We start from the raw sequence: 24,128 nt of genomic DNA, 5'->3' as shown, positions 1-24,128 counted from the left end.
CGGGGCGGGGCCGCAGCCGCGGGGGAAACCCCCGGCCCGGCCCGGCCTGGCCCGCTTTGCTCTCCTGTCCTCTCCCTCTCCCTCTCCGTCTCCCGTCCTCTCCCTTGGCGATGCTCAGTCGAGTTGAGTCGGCAGCCCGGGACTGAATTTAAGGCAGGCCCAGGGCTGGTGTCCCTGCGGGGCGGGTGGCTCGGGTGGCATCGCAGGGAGGGGAAAGCAAAACAGCAGCAGACGTCTGGCAAAAGCGTGGGGATAAAGGCAGCGTAGTTTTGCTTTCAGCTTGCTGTGCAGAATGTTTTCCGGTCCCAACAGTTTGCCTTGCAGGGCCTTCTTGAGGAAGAGAAAGAGCCTCTGCACTTAATTATTATTTCCAGGGGATGTCTTTTCCATGAGCGTGCCCTGTTGCCCCTTCAGACCGCGGAAAGTTTTAGCGTGCACGAGGTGCTTAGTAAGTTGTCAAAGAAACTTCTGGCCCAGTTGTATATCTTGTGAAGAAACGAGTTTTCTTTAAAACCTGCCCGCTGCTGATTTCATTTTATAACCCTTTGCTCTCACGTTGAGAGAGACTGTGGCCAGTGGTGGTACCCACGCTACTCTATGGATCTCTGTCTAACTACTCCTCGACACCCTTTCGTATTCTGAATACTCCTCAACCACTTAGTTATTCTTAGTTATTCTTTGGTGATCTTTGTTAGCTTCTCTGACCTTTTTCAGCTATATCCTTTCTGATATGGGAAGGATTGGAATGACAGTGTTCAGGCATGTGCATAGTATAAGCTTACAAAGCAGCGTATCTTACCGGTTGTGTGCTCTGTTCTTCTGATAAAGTTTCTTAACCTTCTGTTTGCTCTGTATGACCACCCCTGAGCCCTGAGCTGATGTTAGTGAGGTCACTAGAGAGGATCAAAGCTGTAACAAGGGCTTGAAAGATGGCAAGATGGTATCATCTCCAGGTTGGAATTGTTCTTCGCCTACTATTCAAGAGAAGCCAGGACTGTCAGTCACCCTGAACAGCAGGCGTGGCTCTGCCTCTTTAAAGAGTGCAGATGTGCCAAGGGGTGAAAGCTGCTTTTGAGATATGGGCTTCTTCAGGCTGTCCCAAGTTTTTTATCTCTGTTTCTGTGACTTCTCTTGGGTATCTTTTTGTAGAAAAATACCTTCAGCGCTTGCATTCATTTGTTCTTGTTTTACATAGATACACATATTTAAGGAACTGGGCAACTAACTTAAATGAAAAACAAGCCTTAAACTTGCTGGTTTCAGTAAGATGAAGTCCAGATCCTGTGATAAGAGCCTGCTCAGTTCCAGTTTCTCAGCCCAGATGTTCTTTTTTCCTCTTCCTTATTGTGCTTCCTCTTTTTTCCTTCCTCGCAAGAACACAAATCCTACAAATCAGCAGCCAGAGGACAAAAGTTTTCTGTGACAGTAAAGTGAGGCCACAACTCACTGGTTGCTGCTCAAGGAATCAGCGTTACTTTTGTAAGGTGTTCTGCCTTGCCAAGTAGTTAGCTTGGCAGGTGTGGTCTACATCTACACAGATCTAATAACCATCAAAGATCAGGGTGGCTCAATAGATCAGTCTGGAACTTGATTGTGCAATTTTTACGAGGATGCTGTCTGACTGCCAGAACTTCCCATTTCTGTGTATAACTATGCGACTTACCTGTGCAGTGCCATTGTCTGAGCTTTTGCTCAGCTTGAAAAGTATGAAGTCTTTACCTTTTGTTTGTTTTGCGAGGAGCAACAATGGCTGTGTTCTGGTTAAAATCTCTGCTCTGGAATAACCAGAAATGCTAGTGTGCAGTGTGTTCCTAGTCCCACAGCCAAGAAGCTAATAACAGTGCCAGTTAACGACAATGGCTAGAATGTTTATTTTTTAAAACTGTAAATACATTTATATTGATTAAAAATACTTTATAGCAGTTTATTTTTTAGAAGAATTAAAATAGCATTAAACTTTTTTAAGAAACAAAAAAACCCTCCAAAAAAAGTCTCTTACAAAAAATAGTCACATATCATCTGGTGTTGCTTAGCTGCTCTTGCTTTCATTTTTGACCAAATAAAATGCTGAACTGCACATTTTTTTTTGTCTTCTTTCCCCACATTTTGTTTGCTTGCTTACATGCATGCTTAGGAATGCACAGGTGTATTTGTTCTTTAATCTGGGGGGGTGGATTCTGAATTTGGCAAGGATGATATTTGAGGGGAAACAGTATGGGGGAAAGAGATATAATTAAAAAAATGAAGCGATTTAGAACAGTTGTTCAAAGAGTTAGGAACCAAGAAGCCTAAAATCAGGTATTTGATTCATCAGTTCGATACACAAGCTCAAGTTATTAGCATAATAATTTCAGTTGTGGAAGTCGTCCTCCTCCTGTTGCCAGTCTCTAAAATACTATAGGCTAGCTATAATCTTGGTTTTAGCCTGTTTCTTCAGATACCCAATACAGTCAGGTGAGAAACACATACTTCGTCTATATTATATCAGCAGCTTACTATTTAAAAAGTGAACACAGTTGCTGCTAAGTTGTTGCCATTTTTCTGTGCTAGTTCAGATATAATTTTCTGATAATCTCTGGTCAGAGATTTAGAATTTTGGTCTAATGTATAATCCATTGCTGCAAACTGCTGTATACTTACAAAACACCTCTATTCAATGGCTTGCATGCATATATGCAGTGTGCATGACATGCCATTAGACAAGTGTTTGAGATAAAATCAAATAAATAAATTCTTGTAAGTATAATTTTAGAATCCTAAAGTCCCAGGAAGTTTTCATTTATTAGCACTCATTTGAATATGTGTAATTTTATATATAATTGTAAGTATTGTTTCTACTGAATGGAAAATGAAGTGTTCTCAACAGGTTACTGAAGAGCACAGTCGGGGAAATATTGCAAGTTTAAGTATTTGAAGTCCATAAATATTTACTGTACACAACACCAGTTAGCATTTTTAGAAATATGTGACTGCCAATTTCAACTGGTTTGCCTAAAATATGTATATAATCTTTATAGTAGTAGTCTACTCCTGTAGACCCAATCTGTGTTTTGGTTTTGATACATTGTTTTAATTAGTAGATTCACAGGTAATTTTTATAGCCAGAGGTTTTAATGATGTAAGTAAGGTTTTAATTAATTAAGATTCTCTTCTGCTCAATTCCTGTTCCATCTTCTGGCAAATTTTGCAGATATTGTCATGTTAGTGCACATGACTTGAAAGTCTGCTTCTGAGGGCTGATCCAGTGCTCGGGACTGTAAAACAGATTAAGATATGGCCTGTTCCTAAAATACTTCCTCTGCAACTCCATCAGTAACAATGAAGGTATCCGATAAGGGTAAGGTAAAAAGATGTGGTATGGCCCAACAATGCCGTGCTATGATGTCCTTATTTGCCACCTGTCCTTAAGGAAAGTTAGCATAGACTAGATACCTAGGATTAAATCCTATACTTCGGCGTAACCTTTTCCACATCAGCAATAATTACAATATTTGGGGACTAACTTTCACAACTGTATCCTCACAAAGAGGCCTAATATCTACTTTTCTTCCTCTCAGTTTTATTTAAAATTTGGCATGAATGGAAACAGGATTGGGCTTACAATCTTTTTCACATTCAACTATAAGGTGTAATTATTATTACTGTTTCTTATTCATATTGCAGGTACAATTAGTACTTAAACTGTATTCAGCTCTATGTAAAGAATACAGTCTTTGCTCTGAGAATATGGGGTTGTGACAGATCCCAGCATGGCTAAAAATACAAATGGGAAGTGAAAAGGTAAAAATAACAGTAAAGACAATTTTATTTGCATGAATTGGTTGTAATAGTCCTGATAGTCATACTGCAGTAAGCACAGTCTATATTCTAGCCTCAAATTACAGACACTTCACAGGTACTTGTTTTATTTCAAGCTTCTGTAAATTTTAAAAATCCTATGGAGATTAAGAAACAGTTCACTGCTGAATACATTTAAAATAAAGGAAACTTCCTCTCCATGTATAGTTTCAGATTTTCACTTCATGCAAGTGTAAGCTTTTTGTGGTGAACAGCATGGGACTGTTTATACATGGTAGTCATGTAATCAGAAACTGCCACTTGCTATGAAGCCTTGGCTTCATAAATAAAATGTCCATTAAAAATTCTGTGGCCTTTAAATGCAAGCTATTGAAAAGAGAAGAGCATAACACTGTTATTAATAAAAACTCTTCCAGTCTTTCACCAGTTAATATACAAATTTGAATGCTGGAGGCTTAGTGTGGCCATTGGTTAATTCAGCTCATCTGTTAGTACAAATCATTTAGCAAAATGTCCTATGTGTCCATAATGAAGTCCAGCGATAGGACTGATGAAAAGATAGATAAAAGTTAATACAGCTGTTGAAAGAGAATTTGGACTGCTTAATGCAAAAGACACAAAGGATGTAACGTAACAGCAAATGGAAGAATTACGAACAACATAATGGGCACTCTTGCTTACTTCTTTAATTATACTGAATTTCCAGCTATATTCAAAAGCAAATAAACTGAGGTTGAAGAAGGGATGCAATTCATCAATTTCATATTTATTTTTAGAAATATACACTAAAAGTATAAATCAAACTTCAGAACTAAGTAACATGATGTATCTTATTTACTTTGTTCTAAAGATAAGTTTTAAAGTTTTAAATGGTTTAAGGCTTAAGCAGAGGCCTAATTTACAGGGTGAAAAATATTCCCTCTACAGAGTAATTTTTAACTATGGATTTTTTCACTTTCTTCTGATTTTTCAAAATCATATTTTGTTTATATTGTATTATAAAGCCATCACAACATGACAAGCATTTACTTGAACTATATAAAGGGAAATGCAGAGCTGTTTCTGAAAATATTTGGGTTTAGATTATATACCATCTGGGGTGACTTTAATGGAAAAAAAGGAATGTTTGAGGTTATTTTAATTTTATCAGTAGTTTTCTTGAGGTAAATTAAGACAGAGGATGAAATTTCAAGGAAAAATTAGGGTTTTTTTCCACACAGTTCTTTTTCCATTTTCTCATTTTTTTCTCTGAAAATCATAAAATGAACTTGTCAAGAACTAGCTTGCATAAACTAACTTTTTAGGCTGCATGGTTAAATATTAGCATTCTGACAAGGTAGTCTTTTGAATATTTTAGATTCTGAGGATACCTATTTTTTTCCCCCAGTATATTAGTCTGGATCACAATGTTCTTTTGTGTAGAAAAACTGCCAAGAGACTTTCCCTGATAGCAGTGAAAATTGTAGTCCAGGAACACTATAATAAACTATTAATTGTGTATGGATCTGCTTGTACCGAATTATTGGACTAAACCTTTTCATACTTTTATCTTTGACTTAAATTTCCCCTTCATTTTTTTAATTTAATATAATAGGACTCCAATTTTACTAGACATTCTGCATAGTTAAGTGTACTGATTCTGAGCTTTTTTCTTAATCTTTACAATGAGTTTGCAATACCTTCTAGTCTTTCTTACACAAAAAAAGGATTATTTCAAATGAGGATTTACTCAATTCCTTGAACAGCAGCATGATATGCTTTTCACTTTCTATGAACAACCTGTCTGTGCAAAATTAAATGCGGTAACTACACCTGTGTGATTGTTATTGTTATGACTCCCTGAATATAATCTTTTAATATATTTTAATGTCTTTGATTTCATTGCCTCTTTATACAACAAAAGAATTTGTACAATGTGTGAACTATACCCTGCTTGCTCTTTCCCAGTCTACAGCATTTTTCATTTTCACTGAATGCCCCCTCAAGTGCTGTAGACTCTGCAAATACTGTTCCTCCAGTCTTATTTATATCCATATGAAACAATACATATTCAGATTGATTCTTTCAGCATACTGTGTCACTCTTCGCAGTGTAAATTGCTCCCAATTACTGTTCTTAGGTAAGCTCACTATATGCATGACTACATGCAAATTGGTGAGTTTAACTTTGTTTTGCTGTAGGCCAATCACAGATACCAAGAACTATTGAACCGAGTAGAATTTGTATGGTTGTGCATTCAGTAAGCACTAGATGGCAGTATATCAATTGTTTAAATGTAATTTTAATTAATGAGCTGTACCTGTTTTCTTCTCAAAAAGCTGTGTATTAGTTGACTGACTTGGTTAGGACTATCTTACAACATTGCTGTTAGAGTGGAGAATATGATGGGGGAGAAGTACACGGACTTTGATGGACTTGCATCTAATAGATACAGTACTATACCTTACAGTTATTATCTATGGAGAAAACTACTTTTGCTTCATTTTTCAAGAAAATAATGTTTTGACATGTTAAACAAGTATGACTGAACATAATAATAATAATAATAATAATAATCTACACTCTTTCAAACTAAAATGATCAGGAAAAAACCACCAATGATGGAGATGACTTCTGTGAACAAGGAGGCTACCCTAATGGTCCTGCTTATCCACATGATAGATTGTTTGCTAAAGACTAAATGTTGTAAATCCCCCCCCCTTTTTTTTTTTCTTGGTGTAGGCTGTACACAAGAACTGTGCAGAACTTATTTCAGTAAGGTATCACTCTGTGTTGAAGGGTGGAGCTCCATCATCAGCTTTGCCTGCTGCTGTTTGGGATGGTCCAGCTTTCCCCAAAGAACTCCCTGCTGCAGGTTTCTGCTGCTACCTTTGCATCATGTCTCAGTGGCTACAAGGTGAAATCTAATAATTTTTGACGGGCTTTCTGCTAGTTCAGTGAATGGAACCCATTCACTATAGAGACCTGATTGCCTTATCCAGTGCACAGGGAGCAACACAAGTCTACAGGTATGAGAGTAGGAATTGGTCCATCTCTTTCACAGTCATCTCAGGGATACACCGTATGTGAAATCCAAACCTTTGCAGCACTGTGCCTTGGATCTACTCCTCAAGATCTCTACTTTGCATCTTAGTTGTCTGCAGTAGTAATATGAATCAAAGCCATGCCCTACACTTGCTTCCATTCGTAATGCTTACTTGAGCTAGGACTCCCTTTTTCCGTGGAGCTAAAATGAACTTGTAATTTACTAGGAACACTGCACTGTTCAGCACTGACCACAAGGACCCGACTTCTCCATTGAGGAGAACTCAGAAGCGTCATACCATTTGCTTTTTAATTGGCCCTTCTTTTCCAAAACTGGGATTGGAGTATTTAAAGCCTCTTTACTAGACTGTGTGCCATATCAAGTCTTTTTGGAAATTACATCATGTGTAGTTTTGAACACTGGAAAACCAGTTCTTAAGTTACTATTTTCATCATCATCATTACAAGGTCCATGAACTTTACAGAATAAATCCTACCCTTCATCTATTTTCATTAAATATGTATTGTTCTCAGTGCTCCAGCAATTGCTTAGACAGAAGAATAATGCTAGAAAAGACTAAATATTTTTATCCATGCTTAATTGTATTTAACTGATTTTGGTCACAGTATGATTTATTTTTGATAGCAGCTGCTTTGCTAGTCCTTATTTCACATTCCCAATTTACACATCTTATTTTTTCTCTCTCTCTGCCTACTCTCTATTTCTCTGCAATCTGGTCCCTGTCTCAGTCTGCTGCATGCACTTTCTTGCTTTTCCTTTTCACATTACTTTTCAGTGTAATTCTTCTCAACTGCTTTCATGTCCTTAGCTCAATGGTTCTCTGAAACTTTAAATATTCCATTCTTCTGGGGAAAAAACCCCCAAACTCTCTTCCACTAGAGTGAGGCCTTTGAAGATTAGTTAATGCTGGATTAATGCTGATACTAGTGCTAGTGTCTTAGACAAAAGAATGCAGTAATAGCTAATGTCTGTGTTGACCTCAAGTCCTGTGATGAATTCCACATAGGTCCTTGTGGATCTATTTAGATGCAGGGGCCTTGGTTGTATAAAAGTCTGTTGTTGGATGGTAATGTTACTGGGGGTGAAATGCATGGGAAAAAAATCAATGTGTGCCCTGAAAGATTTTGAATAAATACATACCTATTTTTACGTAAATGTTATACATGAATTACCCACAACTAAATTCAGTAAGATACAAATATAATGGATGAGCCAATAGCTAACAAAGTAAGGAAGGAGCTTGTTTTGATGTTTGAAGCAATATGAGTACAGAGGGGTACTTAAGACTTCAATTCTAGCCCCTTCCTTTCTTCTTCCTTTTCCATGAAGAGAATCCCAGCTTTAGAAGCATCTTCTCATAAGCATTCTGCCCAAATCATTAAGAAGCTGTGACTTATAAAATCTTAAACAAGAGCCAATGTTCTTACAAACATATTTTTTTGCCTTTTTAGAGAGGTCTTCCTAACCTGCGTTTGTCAATTAAAAATCCTAGTAAGAACTTCAGTGTTCTCTGTGGCTAAACCTAATAGTGATTTCTTCTAATATGACCATGTCAGCGTGGTGCGTGATCCCTTAAAGATGCTTATAAAACAGCATTGTTCCATTGACTTTTACCAGGATTGTTTATTCCATTTGTAGGACTGTGTAACTTGTGGAACTGTCTTGCTAGAAAGCAGAGCTTTGCTGACATAGCTTCATTTTCAGTGGATGTACTTCACTGATGTATAGTGTCAGGATTTCTATATCAGTAAAGTACTTCTAGTGTCAGTATGTCCGAAGAGCTGTGCAATCATAAGTAAGCGTTGGCAGCATTCCTTTGGAACTCTCTAAAACAAGTGGGAAAGGAACAAGAGTTGTTACAGGGGCAGTCCTAAACATGATAGGGAATTTCCTCAGTAAATGCAGTGATTTCAATGCTGCAGCATGAATAAAAGTGGCAGCTGTTTCATCATAGTTAAGAAACGTAGCCTATTTCCTTTCAAAACTATATATATACACCCACACACATATATAAATAATTTTTTCTCTAAAAGTTATTTTCTAAGAAGAGGTATTGGATCATGCAGAATCCCATAAAAATCCAAACACTGTATTTAAAGGATGTATTTTCTCATGGTTAGATATATAAGTTGTTTGGCTATAACTACATAATGTAGTTTGGATGCAGTCATTTCTGTTTCGGCTGTTTGATTCCTTTCAGGACTACTGAAGTACAAAGACATAATTTTAGAAAAAAAAAATAGAACCCTGCCCTATTTCTGTTTCTTTTTGATGCTCTGCATCACAGAATTCACTTCAACTAACGTTAAGCATTTGCCTGAAAAGCCAAAACAACACTGCAAGAAAACAAGAGAAGTCACAGGCTGGAAAAACTTAATGATCATTTAAGAATGAACACTATTAAAAAGTTCTGCCATGTTAACAAGAGGCAGAATCTGCAGCTGCCTACACGCTTGCAGGATTTATATGCGAGTAGTGCACACAAACCCCCATCAGCTTCTGGACAAGTTTACAATGACTTCATAATCTAATGTGGAGCCTTAAACACAGTGCAGTCTATTACTAGTAGGATTCGCTTAGGTCTTATGGATCAGTAAAAGCTAGGATCCTTGTCTTACAAAGTAACATGTACAGGAGTTTACACTAGGGTACAGAAACCTGAAAGTGTGATGTGACAGTCATCAGCAACTCTCTGATCTACCCAGGCCAGACCTGCTTAGGAACTCAGAACTCACTGGCGCTATGCCACACAGAGCCAGCTGAATTTTAAACCTCCATTTCAGAGTGCATTATTGCTAGCTGGCCCCTTTGGAGCAAACTGCCCTGCAAGCACGTTTTGTTGCATCTTTCAAATCCTTAACAAGTACCTTGTCTTCTCCTATGCAACCCAGAGGCAAATCTAGTTGTCTCTTGAGAAGAGACAAATTCAGCTGTCACAAGGCAGACTTTGTAAAAACAGGCACTGACAATTGCGACTAAATATTTAATTTAGAAAAACCTCCAGTGGAAACCCATTGAAAAAATTGTGAAGTGTTCCCAGATCAAACATCACAGTGTAGTAGAAGAGGATTGGTAAACTGAGAAAACTGAAATGGCATTTTCCAAGTAAGGAATATTATTAGAGATTAGCAAACACGAAAATACCAAATTAAAATACATTTAGTTTTAATAACCTGTGGTTTTATTAGAAACATTGGTGAAGGGTTTTTGTATCCATCTGTAATATTCTTCACCCAAAATGCACCTGCCATTTTCTGGTTTGCCTTTTACTTAAAATGTGCAGTCCTCAAGTTCCTCCTACTCTTTTAAAAAACAGTGTCGGTCAGTTAGTGACAGATTTATTAGTTTTAGAGTTACTTTGTCAATATAAAATCCTGTTACTCCAATGAAGAAGCATTTTATTTTTTACAGACGCTTACCAGACTTAAATACCTGAATTGTGTTCAGCTTACTAAACACACCTTCCACTACACAATCTTCTAAGATTTAGAAGTAACTTAGGTTTAAGTACAGTAAATTCTTCTCGAATGCCCCCACTCAGAAGTTGCTAAACGTACTATGCTTCATTACTGCTTGAATTCGCGGCGCTCACAAAGACACGCGTTTGAAATAGATCCCTGTCCAGTCTGTGTTTCTTTTTGCCGTTCTGCATCACGGAGGCTACTTCAGCAAACATTAAACCACAACTCAAGCACTCAACGCTCAACCTCAGCGATGTCAGCGATCGTTTGACTAAAGACGGGAGGGCGGCTCCTGCTCTGAGCGGCACAGTCGCTGTTCCGCTGGCCCGGATCCAACAGAAGCGGGTGAGACCCAGCAGGTCACAGCGCACTAGAGCACCGGCGCTGCAGCCTCTCCAGCCCCAGCACCCCTCTTCTCCATCCCGACGCACTTTTGGGCTTCGCTCCGGCCCCACGCTCGAGGCGCGACCGCCTGCGTGAGCTGGTGCCAGGCCAGCTCCTCGGCCGGCCTGCGACGGAGCTGGGGACGCCCCTCCACGCCTGCCCGCGCCTGGGGTGGGTCTTCTCACAGAGGAGACCCGTGGCCGCTTTCTTTTCTTCTAAATGAAAAAAGAGAGCCCTGGCTCCAGGGCTGCGTCCCCAGACGAGTGCCCCCCGCCGCCCTCCCCGCCCAGGACAGCTGGGGGGTGTCGCTCTCCTGGGCGGTGGGAGACGGGCGCCCGGGTCTCCTCGGGCTGCGAAGGGCACTGGACCCAGCTCGGCCCCCTCCAAGGCCACGCTCCTTCCAGCAAAGGGCAGCGGCGCCTCCTCCTCCTCATCTTCCTCTTCCTAAAGCCCCTGGAGAGGGCTGCCCCACCGACAGGCAGCAACCGCCCCGGAGGCTCCGCCGTGGGGGAGCCTGCCCACCTCGGCGGGGGACCGGGACCGCCGGCACCGCCCGACAGACCGCCCTCCGCGCCTCCTCACGGCGGCCGGGCCGGGCCGGGCCGGCCGCCCTCCGCGCCTGCGCGCAGCGGCCCGCCCCCACCGCCGCCGCCGCCGCCCTCCCGCGGGCGGGAACCCGGAAGTGGGCAGCGCCGGCGGCTCCCGGCGGGTAGCGGGGGCTCCGCCGGGCGCGCGCAGCCGGCACCCCGCGGCGGGGGCAGCGGCGGCTGGCATGGTGCTGGCGGCAGCGCGCCGCGCCCGCGTTGCACGGAGGAAGCCCGAGCGGAACCGCGATGGAGATGCTGCTGCCGCCCGTGTGAGTGCGGCGGCGGCGGCGGCGGCGGCGGTGGCGGGGCGGGCGGGCAGGCTGCCGGGCTCACGGAGCCCGCCGGGACAGCGGTGCCGTGGGCTGGGGGCGCGGCGCTCCGCGGCTCGCCCCGGGCCCCTCGGCACCGGGAGGGAGCGGTGTCCGCGGGCTTGGGGCGGGGGGCGCGGACCCAGACCCGGCCGCGGCGGCGGCGGCGGCGCGGGGCAGCGCTGGCGGGGAGGGTGGCGTCGGCGAGCCGGTGCCTGGTGCCCGGCGGGCCGGGGCTCCCCGGGGCCAGCGTGGCCGCCCGGCGGCTTGAGCTGCCCCGCCGTGCCGCCGCCGGCCGCTGCGGTGCCCGCGTCGGCGGGGCGCTGGGTGCCGGGGCGGGCGGGTAGGCTGGGCCGTGGGGGGAGCGGGCGCCGGGCTCCCCGCGGGCGGGCAGGGCTGCCGGCACCCCCGCCCCGCCGCCTTCCAGGGTGCGGGGACAGGCTCCTTTTTTTCTTTTTTTTTTTTTTGGGTGTCTTTTTCCCTCCTCCCCCTCGCTCCTTCTGCTTCCTCCATATGTGGTCCCAAATTACTCCTTGTTTGACTCAGCAGTCATGCTCATCGCGCTCTCGGTTCTCTGGTTATTTAGTTAAGCATCTTTTTCAGTAGCAGTGCGCTAGGCAAGCCACGTATTTCCAGCTGCACTTCGGCTGGGTTCGTCCAGCTTTCCGGCTGCGCTTCAGTTGGGTTCGTCCAGCTTTTTACGTGCTCCAGTTCAGAGTAGCCTCATCCTGCGCCTTCAGGAGGTAGTTTTCGGGTACGCTGTGGGTGAGGCTCTTGAGAATGAACCAAAGGAACCAGTTGCGGACAGCTTTGACCCAGCTGGTGAAATGGTAAGAGAGAGACTCCAGCAACTTCAGGCAGACTAGCGGTTCTCAAAACAGAAGGCATATGATGGACCGTTTTGTAGGCTTCATTACCTTAAAACAAAGTCATCCTTTGTGACAAAGTATTGAAACTTCAGCAAATGAGTTTACGCTTCACAGGAACTCCTCCATCTATCCAGGTTGCTTGGCAGCTCTTTACAGGCAACTCCGACCACTATTTTTCTTGCGCATCTGTATGTGATGTGTATATAGCCTGTATATGAATGCAGATATGTATACATCAGTATTTGATGCATTGCTTTGGGATGTAAAAAGGTGCCATAGAAGAAGTGTTCTTATCTTGGACTTGATGAGTCAGTGGCGTAATTAAAAGCTGGGTCTCTTCCTCACAGTTAGTCTTTGGTGTTTTGAATGTTTCCTGAAGTCACTGATTTCTGTGTATAATTTTTTTTTTGAATGCTGATCACTATGTATGTCACATAATTTAGAAGAGTGATATTCAGTCTAAAGGGGTTTGCTAGACAGGATGTCTTTTTTTTTTTACCTCCATACAGCAGCATGTGTCTGTGCTCTATAATATGTAACTTTGTAACTTTTTTTTTTCTGATTGATGCAAAATTGCTGTTACTTGGCCCCTTTCAGTAATGAGTTGTATCATTTTCAAAATTGAGCACCAAACTTTTAATTCATAGCAGTTTCATGGTACAGTGTAGTAAGTTGGTAGTAGTTTGAGTTCTGCAGATGGACCTTACTTTGTTAGCCAGTGTTCTACAGAGACTTTTTCTATTCCTTTGTTGGTTGATGCAGTTTCATGCTGTTCTGCTCAAAAAATTTTGTAGCTAGTTTTGGAATCATGAAAAGTAGAGCCAACTACTTTGCGTGTTGTTGTAGTGTGCAGAATATAGAGTTCTAGGTTAAAATCTTAAATTATCACTGCATTTTTCTTTTAAGCTTCTTTAGACATGCCGAAGTAAAAAGTTCTAGGTATGGTGGAAGAGAGGCTGGAATTACGGGAGTCAGTGCATATGTTCAATTTGAGTATTCTTACCTAAAGCAAGTAAGATTGATTTTTCATTTGAAATCAGATCTCTGACGTACCAGGGTCAGTTGCCCCACCAAGCGGCTTCAGTGACTTGACTTCTTTCCAGCTCAGAGGTTCAGGAATACGGTTACAATACTGTAGGTGAAAACATTGCTGATGCTAAGCGTTTTCTCTAAGTACTACAACAATGCAATTTGCCTTGTAAGAATAAAATTGTGATTGTAAACACAAAACTCACTGGCTTGGCATGAAAGGCCTGGTTGCTGTTTGGACAGCCGAAGTGACGTAGGGGTGTACATAATCATTTTTCTACAGAAGTTAGTGTCTGTAGAACTTGGGTATTATAGAAAGAGATAATTGTAGATAGAGCTAATGATTTTTCACACTGTTTAGTTTTTCTCTTGGTATTTTGGGTGGGTTTTTGAGAGTAAGAAAAATTAAGAGGTTGGTCACTTGCTTTCCAAAACATTGAGTGGATCTGCAAACTGCTGAGCTTTTCTCATACTCAGCTATGTCTCATGCTGCTGCTAGGAAAGTCTGGACAATTACAGTAGCCATCATGTGGTCTTTCTGTTAGAGATGAACTGGGAGCTGCATGAACCAGTAAGGGAGGTCCTGGTGGAAGGGCAGAGAGTGGCTCTTGTCTCGCAGGCGGTGAAGGCATTGAGAGACCTGGGTGATGGATGCTGCATTCTGCCATCGATCTGTATGAGCACCAGGCTAAAAGTTCCTGAACCTCTGCTTCTCCCCTAACTTCAGGGCTTATTGGAAATATTCTAGGGCATCATCTTCATGTTTTCCTTAGTGGAGATTATTGTTAGCCCGGAGTGCCTCTGTCAGCTTCACTAGTGTTGGTCACCAATTTATTGCTTCCTTGGGAATTGTACCTACTGTTCCACACTGTTGATAATGGGGAAACCAAAATTGCTTGGAGTAAAGAATAAGTTGAAGTATAAATCTTCTCCTCCCCAAGATGAAGTTGGAGAAAATAAGAGTGACAGAACTGGAAATTAAACAGAAGTATTAACTCTCTTTTCTTTTCTTTCTTTCTTTCCAGATGTACCAAACTTTGCCATCAGAAGCCCTTGGATCTGAAAGATGATAACACTGAAATTCACTGTCCTGTTACAGTAAATCCATGGCACATGAAGAAAGCTTTTAAAGTTATGAATGAATTAAGAAGGTATTACTTCACTGTATACATCTGCCTGGAGTCCATTACTTTCACTGGCATTTATTAAGTTAATAATAATAGTTTATTTATTAAGAACATGCAATTCCAGAAGTGTAGCTGATGAGAAGGTTTAAAGTTACAATGAAGTGATAGCTGAATGATAGTCATGTGATGATAGCTGTAATGTATGCAGTATGTTTTTGCCCCTCATAAGTTAATCAAAACTAGGTTTATGAGACTTGAAAGATACTTAGGGGTTGTATTTAAGGGGTTGCAGCTACTTGATCCTGTTTTGTATGTAGTTGACCCTGGATAGGTGAAAAGTGACTCTAGTTGAGCCTAAGGCTCTTCGTATGCCTGTTGTTGATTTTTGTGGTAGGCTGTGAACTGGAAAAAATGTCAAAATTTTCTGGTCTGGAGACATAGGTCACAGTCTAACAAGTGTAAACCAACTGACAGTATGCTTTCTTTTCTTAGTTATCTTTTGCTTGCCCCTGGGAGAAATTGATGAACTCTCAAATCAAATGTTGAAAGTAACTTTACTCAATAAAGTTTTCTAAGACCTTGAGTGATACTACCGTCAGTTTCAGCAAAACTGGGAGACTGGTGCTGATGCTGTTCTTAGCACCCATATTGATTTATTTTCTACATATGAGTAGGTGAGATGGTGTTGAAAACTGTGACAGCTGGTAATTAGAGCTCGCAACTGAGCTCTGGTAATTAGGACTCACAACTATCACTGACAGTAATTCAGCTTTATAGCTAACAGCAACAATGGAGAAATTAAATAAATAAAACACTTCTCTAGTGTAGACAATACCGGAGGGTGTGAAAATCCTGTAGTCTTTTGTTATTTCCCATATAAGATTAAAAACTGGAGAGGCTTCGCTTCAAAAAGACAGCAACTGATACCCTATTAAAGTATGCCTCTGCCTTTGGTCTTCGCTGTTCCATATGGGTAAATCTTTAATACTATGGTAGATACTGTGATCAGATCAATGTATTTATCTGGCTGTGACAGTTTGTACTGTACTGGAAGGTTGGAGAAAATCATATGCTGACTATAAATGACTTAAATCCAGCTCAAAGACTCCCATAGTTTGAAGATAATGGGATTTTTCTAGTCTATTAACAGCCTAGTTTCCTTATATTGGAAGACTGACACTTGTTGCTTCACCTTACTTATGCCCTTGGCTTTTTCAAGGATCCCATTAACCAGATTCGGTGTCTCAAGGAGTGTAATAGAGCCTGGTTAGAGCCAGTAGCCGTGGCTTCCTAAGGATAAGCAAGAGTTTAGATGACAAAACAGTTTCCCAGAATGAATCTTACAACAGTTTCAGAAATCGGAAACTTTACCTGCATTTTGTTATGTTGCAAGTAAAAGATATGCGGTCTTCCAGTAGAGTGCATTGTTGAAGGCCATGGATTATTTTCAGAATATACTTTAGTTTCTATGGTTACTTAAATTCAGATTGTTGTAGATGCAATTTGAGCAATTTTGTCATACATGTATAAATAGTTAAAGCTGGAACAGGAACAGTGCCATGCAAACCTTAACTGTAGTTCTTATTTCTTAAAGTAGTTGATGCAGCAATATTTACTGTTTAAGCTGAGTAGAGCTTTTAAAATGGTAAGTGCTAATGAGATAAGATTATAAACTTTAATATTTGCATTTATTTGTTTGAAATAATAAACTGAAATATTTTAGAAATGTTTCAGACTTCATTACTCTAAATGAAGACCTAATATTAATCAAGTAAATGATATTTTCGATTTTATTGATTACATTTTTAAAGTGTTTTCTATCTCAGTTCTTTTAGTGTAGCACAAGCAGGTATTTGCCAGAGGTATACTCTTCAGAAAGTGGATAACTAGTGAAGAAATCATCTGCTTAAGCATCTAAAATATATTGGGTTTGGAATGCTTAAGTCTGTGAGTTTATATTGCATTTTTGGCTGCTGTCAAGTTGCCTGGTTCTATTAGCTCATATGGGTTTTTTTCTGGGCCTTCAAATTTTAACAAATGTGAGTAATTTTGTCCTTGGTAGTTTTTGTCATTTCATTACTCACCATCACCTCAACACTGAGTCAGAGAGATCATTAGGATAGCTAATTAGTTCTTGTCATATGAAAAAATTACCCTCTGATGCCTATCTTTCCTCTTCATTATAATTTGCTTTTATCACAATAGAATTTGACCTTACCTATATTTGTTAAAATACTCATTCTTACAAACAAGACTACCAAAATCTTTGGAAGATGTGGGCAATGACCTTTCTCTATATAAACCAATGAAGAATAACCTGCAAGCTGGTAAACAGTTAATTGTTCTTTAAATCTATACTTTTTTGCTCCCCTCATTTCCCATTTTCTCACTTCCTTTACCAAGATGTTGTGCCCCCCACAGCTCTGTTCATTCAGTCACTCTATACAAGCAAGCATCACTTCAGAACGCAACCTTTTGTAAAATAAATCAGTGTGCCCTCATGAAATGAAGGTGCTGAGTTGCTGTGAAAGCCACAGGATGCTTGCAGCAGAGTACATGATTAAGTTTATAAGCTTGTTTCTTTATTTAGTAGTTTATTTAGCTTGTCAGCTTTGTAGTAATGCAGAACATTTTCATTCACCTAATGCAGTTCCAGACTAGAGATGCATCCGGACTACCTCGAAGTTACTATGTCTATATACGTGCAATGTAATTAATTAGCTGGAGTTTTGCATTGATGTAGTTCTGTTGCTTCTGGCTTCATTGTTATCTTTGGTATTTCTGTGCAGCTGAGTATAAAACCTTTTGTTCCTGTTGTCGGGATAAGTGCAGGTGTCTGAAAAAGCTGGGTATCTCATGACCTCTTATGTGCAGCTTTCTGTTTCAGTTTTTTGTATAATAAATGTAATGGTTGTTTTCAAGCTCCTCTGAATTGTGTGTTTCATCTGGGTACGGTCATTAGCTTATACACCTTTTTTTGATGATAACCATATTGCAGGCTAAACCTGTGAGATTTAGGTAGTTGCTGTAGGTATTAAGGACTGAAAGAGGGAAAATATTCTAATGACAGGATTGCAATATGGCCCGAAAGGTTAGTTGTGACCACCAAAATTTTTGGTGTGTGACCTCCACAAGGCCACCTTACTTGAGGCTGCACTCAAAGAAATTGGATGATTGAAGAGGCTGAGAAAACACAGAGTTTTCTTTGGACTGAGGTGAATATCTGAGCAGTTTGGCTGAGACCTCTAGCTCTGTCAGAGCAAAATGCAACTGCTCACCCCACTCTCTGCTACAACTCTGTGTGGTAATTGCAAACTATCAGAAAGTATGCACTCTGATGGCAATATATATTCAGGCAGGAAAGGTAAAAATGTGTCTTTTCAAAAGTACTGAGAATAGAGATCACTGGATTGATGTACAGCTCTAGCTCTGTCCCTAAGCTATATGTTCTCTTAAATAGTACTTTCCTCTCTTCCTTTTGTTGCCCTGGCTCTGAATTTTGTGGATTGTATGCTACTTCTACAGGGAGAATGCTAGCATGAGAAGGAAATAAAAGGCAACAGTGGCTATTTAGATGCTGGGGAATTGCAGCCTTTTGGTGTTATGGTGTTTGTTGTTTTTTTTTTTTCTCCCCCTCCTCCTTCCATCCAGAAAATTGGATTATAAAGAGTACATAGTGTGGTGGGTTTAACTGGAAGAGGTATATCCAATAGCTGTAAACTGCATTGGAAACACCTGTGTTAGGAATGATTATAAATGAGATGTGCCTTCATTGCAACAGAAGAGGGAGGAAATATGTATTACAGTCGCAAAGGACAAGAATGCAAATGAATGTAATGCACATAAAAAGTCAGGCAAGATATAGAACTTAACCATGACAAATTCTAAACTGGTCAGAGTGGAAAAAATAATTGCTATTGTGTGCATGGGCTGTGTATGAAAAATGCTTGGATAACAGTAAATACAGAGATGATCGAGTAGTGATTTTGAACAATTAAGTAGGCATAAACTCCCAATGTGATGTGACACAGGCATCACAATTGAAGTGTGGATTCTTTGTTATCCATAAAGTCTTATTTCTTGCCTCAGTTTTTTAGTGTTTGTGTATATCAAATTCTTTTTTTCTATCATAGTTATTCAAAGAGGCCCAGACTTCCAGTGAGAAGGTATATAAATTGGGCTGATACAAATTTTGGTTATTCAATGCAGAAAACTTCTGTGCGAGAAATCACAATTCAGTAGTTTGATTTTTAGAAAGTTCTGTGTACCCAAATACCATCTGTAATCCCACTGAGTAATAGCCATGTGGTTGTGTAACGCATTTAAAAACAATGCTTCATCAACATTGTCTGCCTGCCTTTTTTGAGACCGTGGGAAAAGGAATTGTGTGTGATATTATATGCTTTTCTGTTGTAGTTCATTTATGTGAAATTGCCTTCTCTGATATTTCTAAATAGTCAAAACTTGCTGTGTGATGTGACGATAGTAGCTGAAGACATGGAAATTGCAGCGCATAGAGTTGTGCTAGCCGCCTGCAGCCCCTACTTCCATGCCATGTTTACAGGTACCAAATGTTTCAATACTTACTATGTTCTAATCCAATCCAACTGTATAAAGCACAAAATTAAATGACTTTTGCTTTTTAGGATCTCATTTAATTTTTAGATCAGCCAATAGGAACATCTGAGTTTCTTAATGAACTTTTTTTTGCAGTCTAAGGACATACTGGCAACTTATTCTTTGTTAGCATGATGAATGCTTTAAAAAGTCTCCTTCATTTAAACAAATTTATATGTTAAGCCAGCCAGGAATAGTAGAGTTGTTATACCATTTAAGGCTCTAGTAATCTCGCTTATCCAAAAGAAGGTTAAAATAACTCTGATGTGAATTTTGGAGTAAATTATGTCCTTTAACAACTGCTGCTGCTACGTTCTTCAGACCCTGAGTACTCTAGGCTGTTAGTAGATATGAAAGCTTTCTGTGGCTTTGGCAGCCTATAGCTGGAGTGCATGTTTTCGTATTTTTACAGTAATTCTCCGTGACAGATGTACTCTGCATCATTGCCACAACTTTTCTGTGCAGGCTTGATTCTGCCTCTGTTTGCTCCATGCAGGCCAAGTTACTGCTTTGCTGCTACAACAGGAATGCTGAGGGCTTGTGAGGCTAAGACAGGTTCAGGTTCATAGGAGCCTCCAGCTGAATTCCTGTGCTGTGGGTTTAATTCCCATAATGGTTATAAATCGTATTGAAATCCTGTGGAATTTGGTGTCAAATTGAGAATGCTACTAAATGCATGTTAAAATTAACTTCTGAAGTTTTGTCTGTTCCTTGTCAAATCTCATGCCAGTTTGGTAGTTAATGTTGACTGTCTGAAATTAAAAGAATTCTCTGCAGCATATTGCTTCTGACTGCCAGCTCAGGTGGAGGCGGAAATGTGACTTTTGGCCTGCCGGTATACAAGCAAATTGGAGTTTTAATAACTTTAATTGTATGCAACTGGAAGATTGATGAAGTTTGAAATACTGTTGTGCCCTGGGGAAGCAGCTGATTATTCTTGATTTTGTATGCAAATGTTTTGACACAACCAAAACTAGAAGTGGAGTCACTACTAGCAGCATCAATGCTTTAAAGTTGTGTGTAAAATTAAATATCTATTCCCCTAGTTCAAGTTTGCATTTGTGGTTGAGACAAACATTCCAGGTGACTGATACATTCTTTCTTAATTTTTACTGCTGTCCTTAAAGTTAGAATGAAAACAGCTGCTTTAATGGTTCCTTTTCATCACCTTAGTAACAGAGAAACACAAGTCTCCTGCATTAGTTCTGTATTAAAGACTAACTGTTGTTGACTGTGACATTGAAAATACTCTTTACTCAGACTATGGCTTTATATTATGCTTTCTGTGGTTAAGACATTTCTGCTTGCCCCGACTGCCCTTTCTGTGGAGAGGTTTATTACCCGTTAGGAATGCCAGTGCAGCAGTGTCTGTGGCCACTCTCCAGATGCAGTCACAGAAATCTTGGTTCTTCCCTTGCTTCAGTCCTTTTGAAATTTTTTTGCTTGTTTTATGTCTTTAAATGTAGGTTGTCTTTTACCCCCAGTGGTGCAGGAGGTCAGAATGCTCACCTGAGTAATGGGTGGGAAGTGTTTAACCCCTGCATCTGTGGCAATGTTTGTGTAGTTGGTGAACCAAATTGGTGGGTTTAAATAGAATTCAGCTGTGGCTTCAAGATTTATCAACAGATTTTATACTAGTCTTATAGGTTGCTTTCAGCAAGGCCCAGCTGTGGTGTTGGTGCATTTCAGCCATTTCCCACAGAAAAAAAAATAATCCTGAAGTTCATCATAATTATTATCTCCATGAACCCTGCAATTCACACTTCTTGGGTGGATTTGCATTCTCATCCAGTCATCTGCCAGTTCAAATAAGCAAGTCTGATCCCTTAACCGGCTACAGCCAAATGGAAGAGTATCTTCCTCCATCCAGAATAAAACAGAGACTGAAAAGACAATACAAAAAATGCACTTTTATGCTTCATGGTTACTTCTTGACTAGAAATTAGAAGCTTATATTTAGACACATGTTTACAGGTTACTTCTATCTTTCCCTGAGTCATTAGGTACTGACTGCTATGAAGGCTGGGAGATGGCATTAACTGAGATCAAACCCTCTACCTGTTTTTTTTTTTTCCTGTTTGCGCTTGTAATGGTAGAAGTAGCTCTATTAAATACCCAGAAAGAAAAAGTTACTGCCTTTTAAAGTTACAAAATTTAGTAAGTTAGTAACAATTATCCTATAAGGGGTCAGGGGTGGGGGGAAGAAGGTTAAATGTCTGGGACTATGTCACTAGGAATAATTATTTCTTCTGTAAACAGTGGAATTCTTTAGAAGTATGTATTGTGATCTGAATTAAATACACTTAAATGTTTAGAGGAAAGGTTTATAAAACATCAGTGAAGGGACACTTCAGTGGCCGTAGGGCCTGGCTTGGGACAAGGGTAACCTAAGTTAAATTTTGTCTTCTGTGAGGGCAGTTATCTGTAGGCAATTACCTGCTCTTTGCTTCCATTCTCCATTTGTGAAATTCTGTTAAAAAAAAGCGCCTTTTAGATAGCCTTTTAGTAACTTCAACTCAACTAGAGCTCTGTTGCTCCTGCTTGGGAGGTTGGATCAGCTCAGTGCTTTCCTTTCTGTTCACAATATGCTTTTCTGTTGCTAACAACTCCATGGAGATACGGCGGTGCAACTTCTCAGTCATGAACAGAGTTCTTCAGAATTCTAGACTGAGACTGCCTAGCAAGTGAATCTATGGTTTCCTGCATATGATCTGTCAAACAAGTCTGGATCACAAGACGACTGTTCTAGAATCATAGTAAGACTGCATATCTGTTTAGCAATAAAGGTAGAAGCAAGCCTTTAGTTTTTGTTGGGGTTTTTGGTTTGGTTTTTTTGGGTATATTCTGGGCTCTGTTGTTAAACAGAGAAGGTGCCTAACCATGGCTCTAGAAGCCTTGACATAAAATCTGAAAACAAACCTAATGTGCTTGCAGAATATCAAACTCTGCTCTCCCACACACACAATTTTCCCAAAGGACCACCTCCACAGCAGCTTGCATAATAAATAACTTGCAGCATACATGCTCTGAAGATCAATAGGTTTAATCTGTGTCAAACTAGAAGTAAGAACTTGCAATACAGGGCCCTGCAGAGAACACGCTGCAGTCATCCTTCAAAGGTGTAGGGAAATGTTTCAGAAGAGCCGATGAAAAGAGAAAGTTTGGCAGGGGCTGGATTTTGCTGGTTTCGATGTGGTTCTTCATCAGTGTTTTCTAGAATGCTAGCAACCTGTGCTGCCATGTAGTAGTATGTTGCCGTAGATGGTCTTCTGCACTTCCTACCACTTAAAGGGTTGATTTAAAATGCCATTCCTTACCCTTCAGCTCAAAAAAAGGCATGAATAATGGTAACAAATTTCTCAGTGATGATCCCTTTGCCGAAAGCACTGGGTAAAATGCATTGTTTGGCACCAACCCTAGAGACCACAGGGTAAAAAACAGTGAAAATGTGTATGTAATTCATAAGGAAATATCAGTGATGATCAGCATCTTCTTGTTCACTTCCCCATCCTGTCTGCTTCTGTTGTTGTATACGTTAAATTTGTTACCTCATCAATACCCTTATCTCTAGATGCTGAGGGGAAAGAAATAAGAGTACATCCAATATAGAAAAATAAGAAATTGATGTATCCAGAGCCTGGGATATACTCTTCCAAGGTCCAAGTTTATGTATCTACCAACATAAATGGTGTAGTTCATGTTTTGCTTCCCAGTGCAAGTCAATGCAAAAAGGGTTAAAGGTCTGAGATGACCAAACGTGTGGTTGGTAGCCCTGAAGAAGGTTATAATCATTACTTCAAAATGTATCTTTGGGCAATTATTTCAGATATAAACTATATGTTGCATTTTGAGAAACATCATATTTTGGAAGGCGGAAGCTATTTTGCAGGCCTTTCTATGAAGATCAGTTGTGGCATATGGCCAATATGTCAGCCTCCACAAAATGAAATCCAACAAGTTTTCCCTTGCTTACCATTTTATCTTAGTTTGAGTTTTAACTCTTACATCAGATCTGTAACAGAGGTGAAATTGCTAAGGGAATAATAAGTAGGCAAGCAAAGAAATATGTATGTTAATTCTTCTGTGGGGATATAATTTTTCTTATTTAAATAAAATGACTCCAGACTGCATTTGTTATACTCCTTCAGTTAAGAAGTTAATAAAGCTAGAGTCTTTTAATAGCTTACTTTGCCAGCAAAATGTTTTTGTATGCGTTTGAAGAGTCTTATTTAGGTCTGATAACACTATTTTTCTGATATTGTACACTGGAGAAAATAGGTCACCTGCAGTAAAAGTGTTAACCCAGGCAGCATCCGCATGATGGTAACAACAAAGTATTCCTTTCTTATTGGAGGGAGGAAGGAAGGAAATAAATTGTATTATTATTATTAAAGTTGTTTTACTGTCACAACTGATCATACACAAAAAGTTCTTCTGCTATTAAACTTCTACATTTGTGCTTTATTTATATGTAACTTACTTGACTAATAAACTGTATTTGTAGGTGAGATGAGTGAAAGCCGAGCAAAGAGAGTTCGAATCAAGGAAGTCGATGGCTGGACTCTAAGGATACTTATTGATTATATTTACACTGCTGAAATTCAAGTTACAGAAGAAAATGTGCAGGTAAGAGTGAGAATGTTTTCTGCAACAAAAGAGATGTAATATGCAGAGTCATTTATTTTGTCAGTGTGGTTCAACTCTGACATGGGGAATCTCATCTGCAAACCGGAATTTTTTCAGGCCTTGTGCTTACAAAGCAAGTAGTTGTGCTGTTTCAGTTCTGGGTCAAATTCAAATTCAAAGTAAATGAAGAGTCAGTTGACTTTAATGGGCTTTGCAGCCAAACCTTATGTAATACAGTAAAATAGATGGTCTACTCTGCCTAAAATTAATGCTGTG

General features: G+C 40.3%; 1 protein-coding gene across 5 annotated transcripts in view; it reads left to right on the top strand.

Annotated features, from left to right (window-relative positions):
- The first annotated feature begins 11,364 nt into the window (after positions 1-11,364).
- The window catches only part of KLHL2 (kelch like family member 2), a 60,107-nt gene continuing 47,343 nt past the window's right edge, over positions 11,365-24,128 (top strand). For all 5 annotated transcript variants that reach the window (XR_012650541.1, XR_012650542.1, XM_075029005.1 and 2 more), the window contains exons 1-4: positions 11,365-11,545; positions 14,508-14,633; positions 19,067-19,173; positions 23,731-23,852. Coding sequence is in view for 3 of the 5 variants with exons in the window: in XM_075029005.1 (XP_074885106.1) it covers positions 11,523-11,545; positions 14,508-14,633; positions 19,067-19,173; positions 23,731-23,852 (378 nt within the window). In the remaining 2 variants the exon portion in view is untranslated. The remainder of the gene's footprint in view (positions 11,546-14,507; positions 14,634-19,066; positions 19,174-23,730; positions 23,853-24,128) is intronic.

The sequence above is a fragment of the Buteo buteo genome, chromosome 1, assembly GCF_964188355.1.
Source record: "Buteo buteo chromosome 1, bButBut1.hap1.1, whole genome shotgun sequence".
In the NCBI taxonomy this organism is placed as follows: domain Eukaryota; kingdom Metazoa; phylum Chordata; class Aves; order Accipitriformes; family Accipitridae; genus Buteo; species Buteo buteo.
This window is presented reverse-complemented; position numbering and strand designations above follow the sequence as displayed.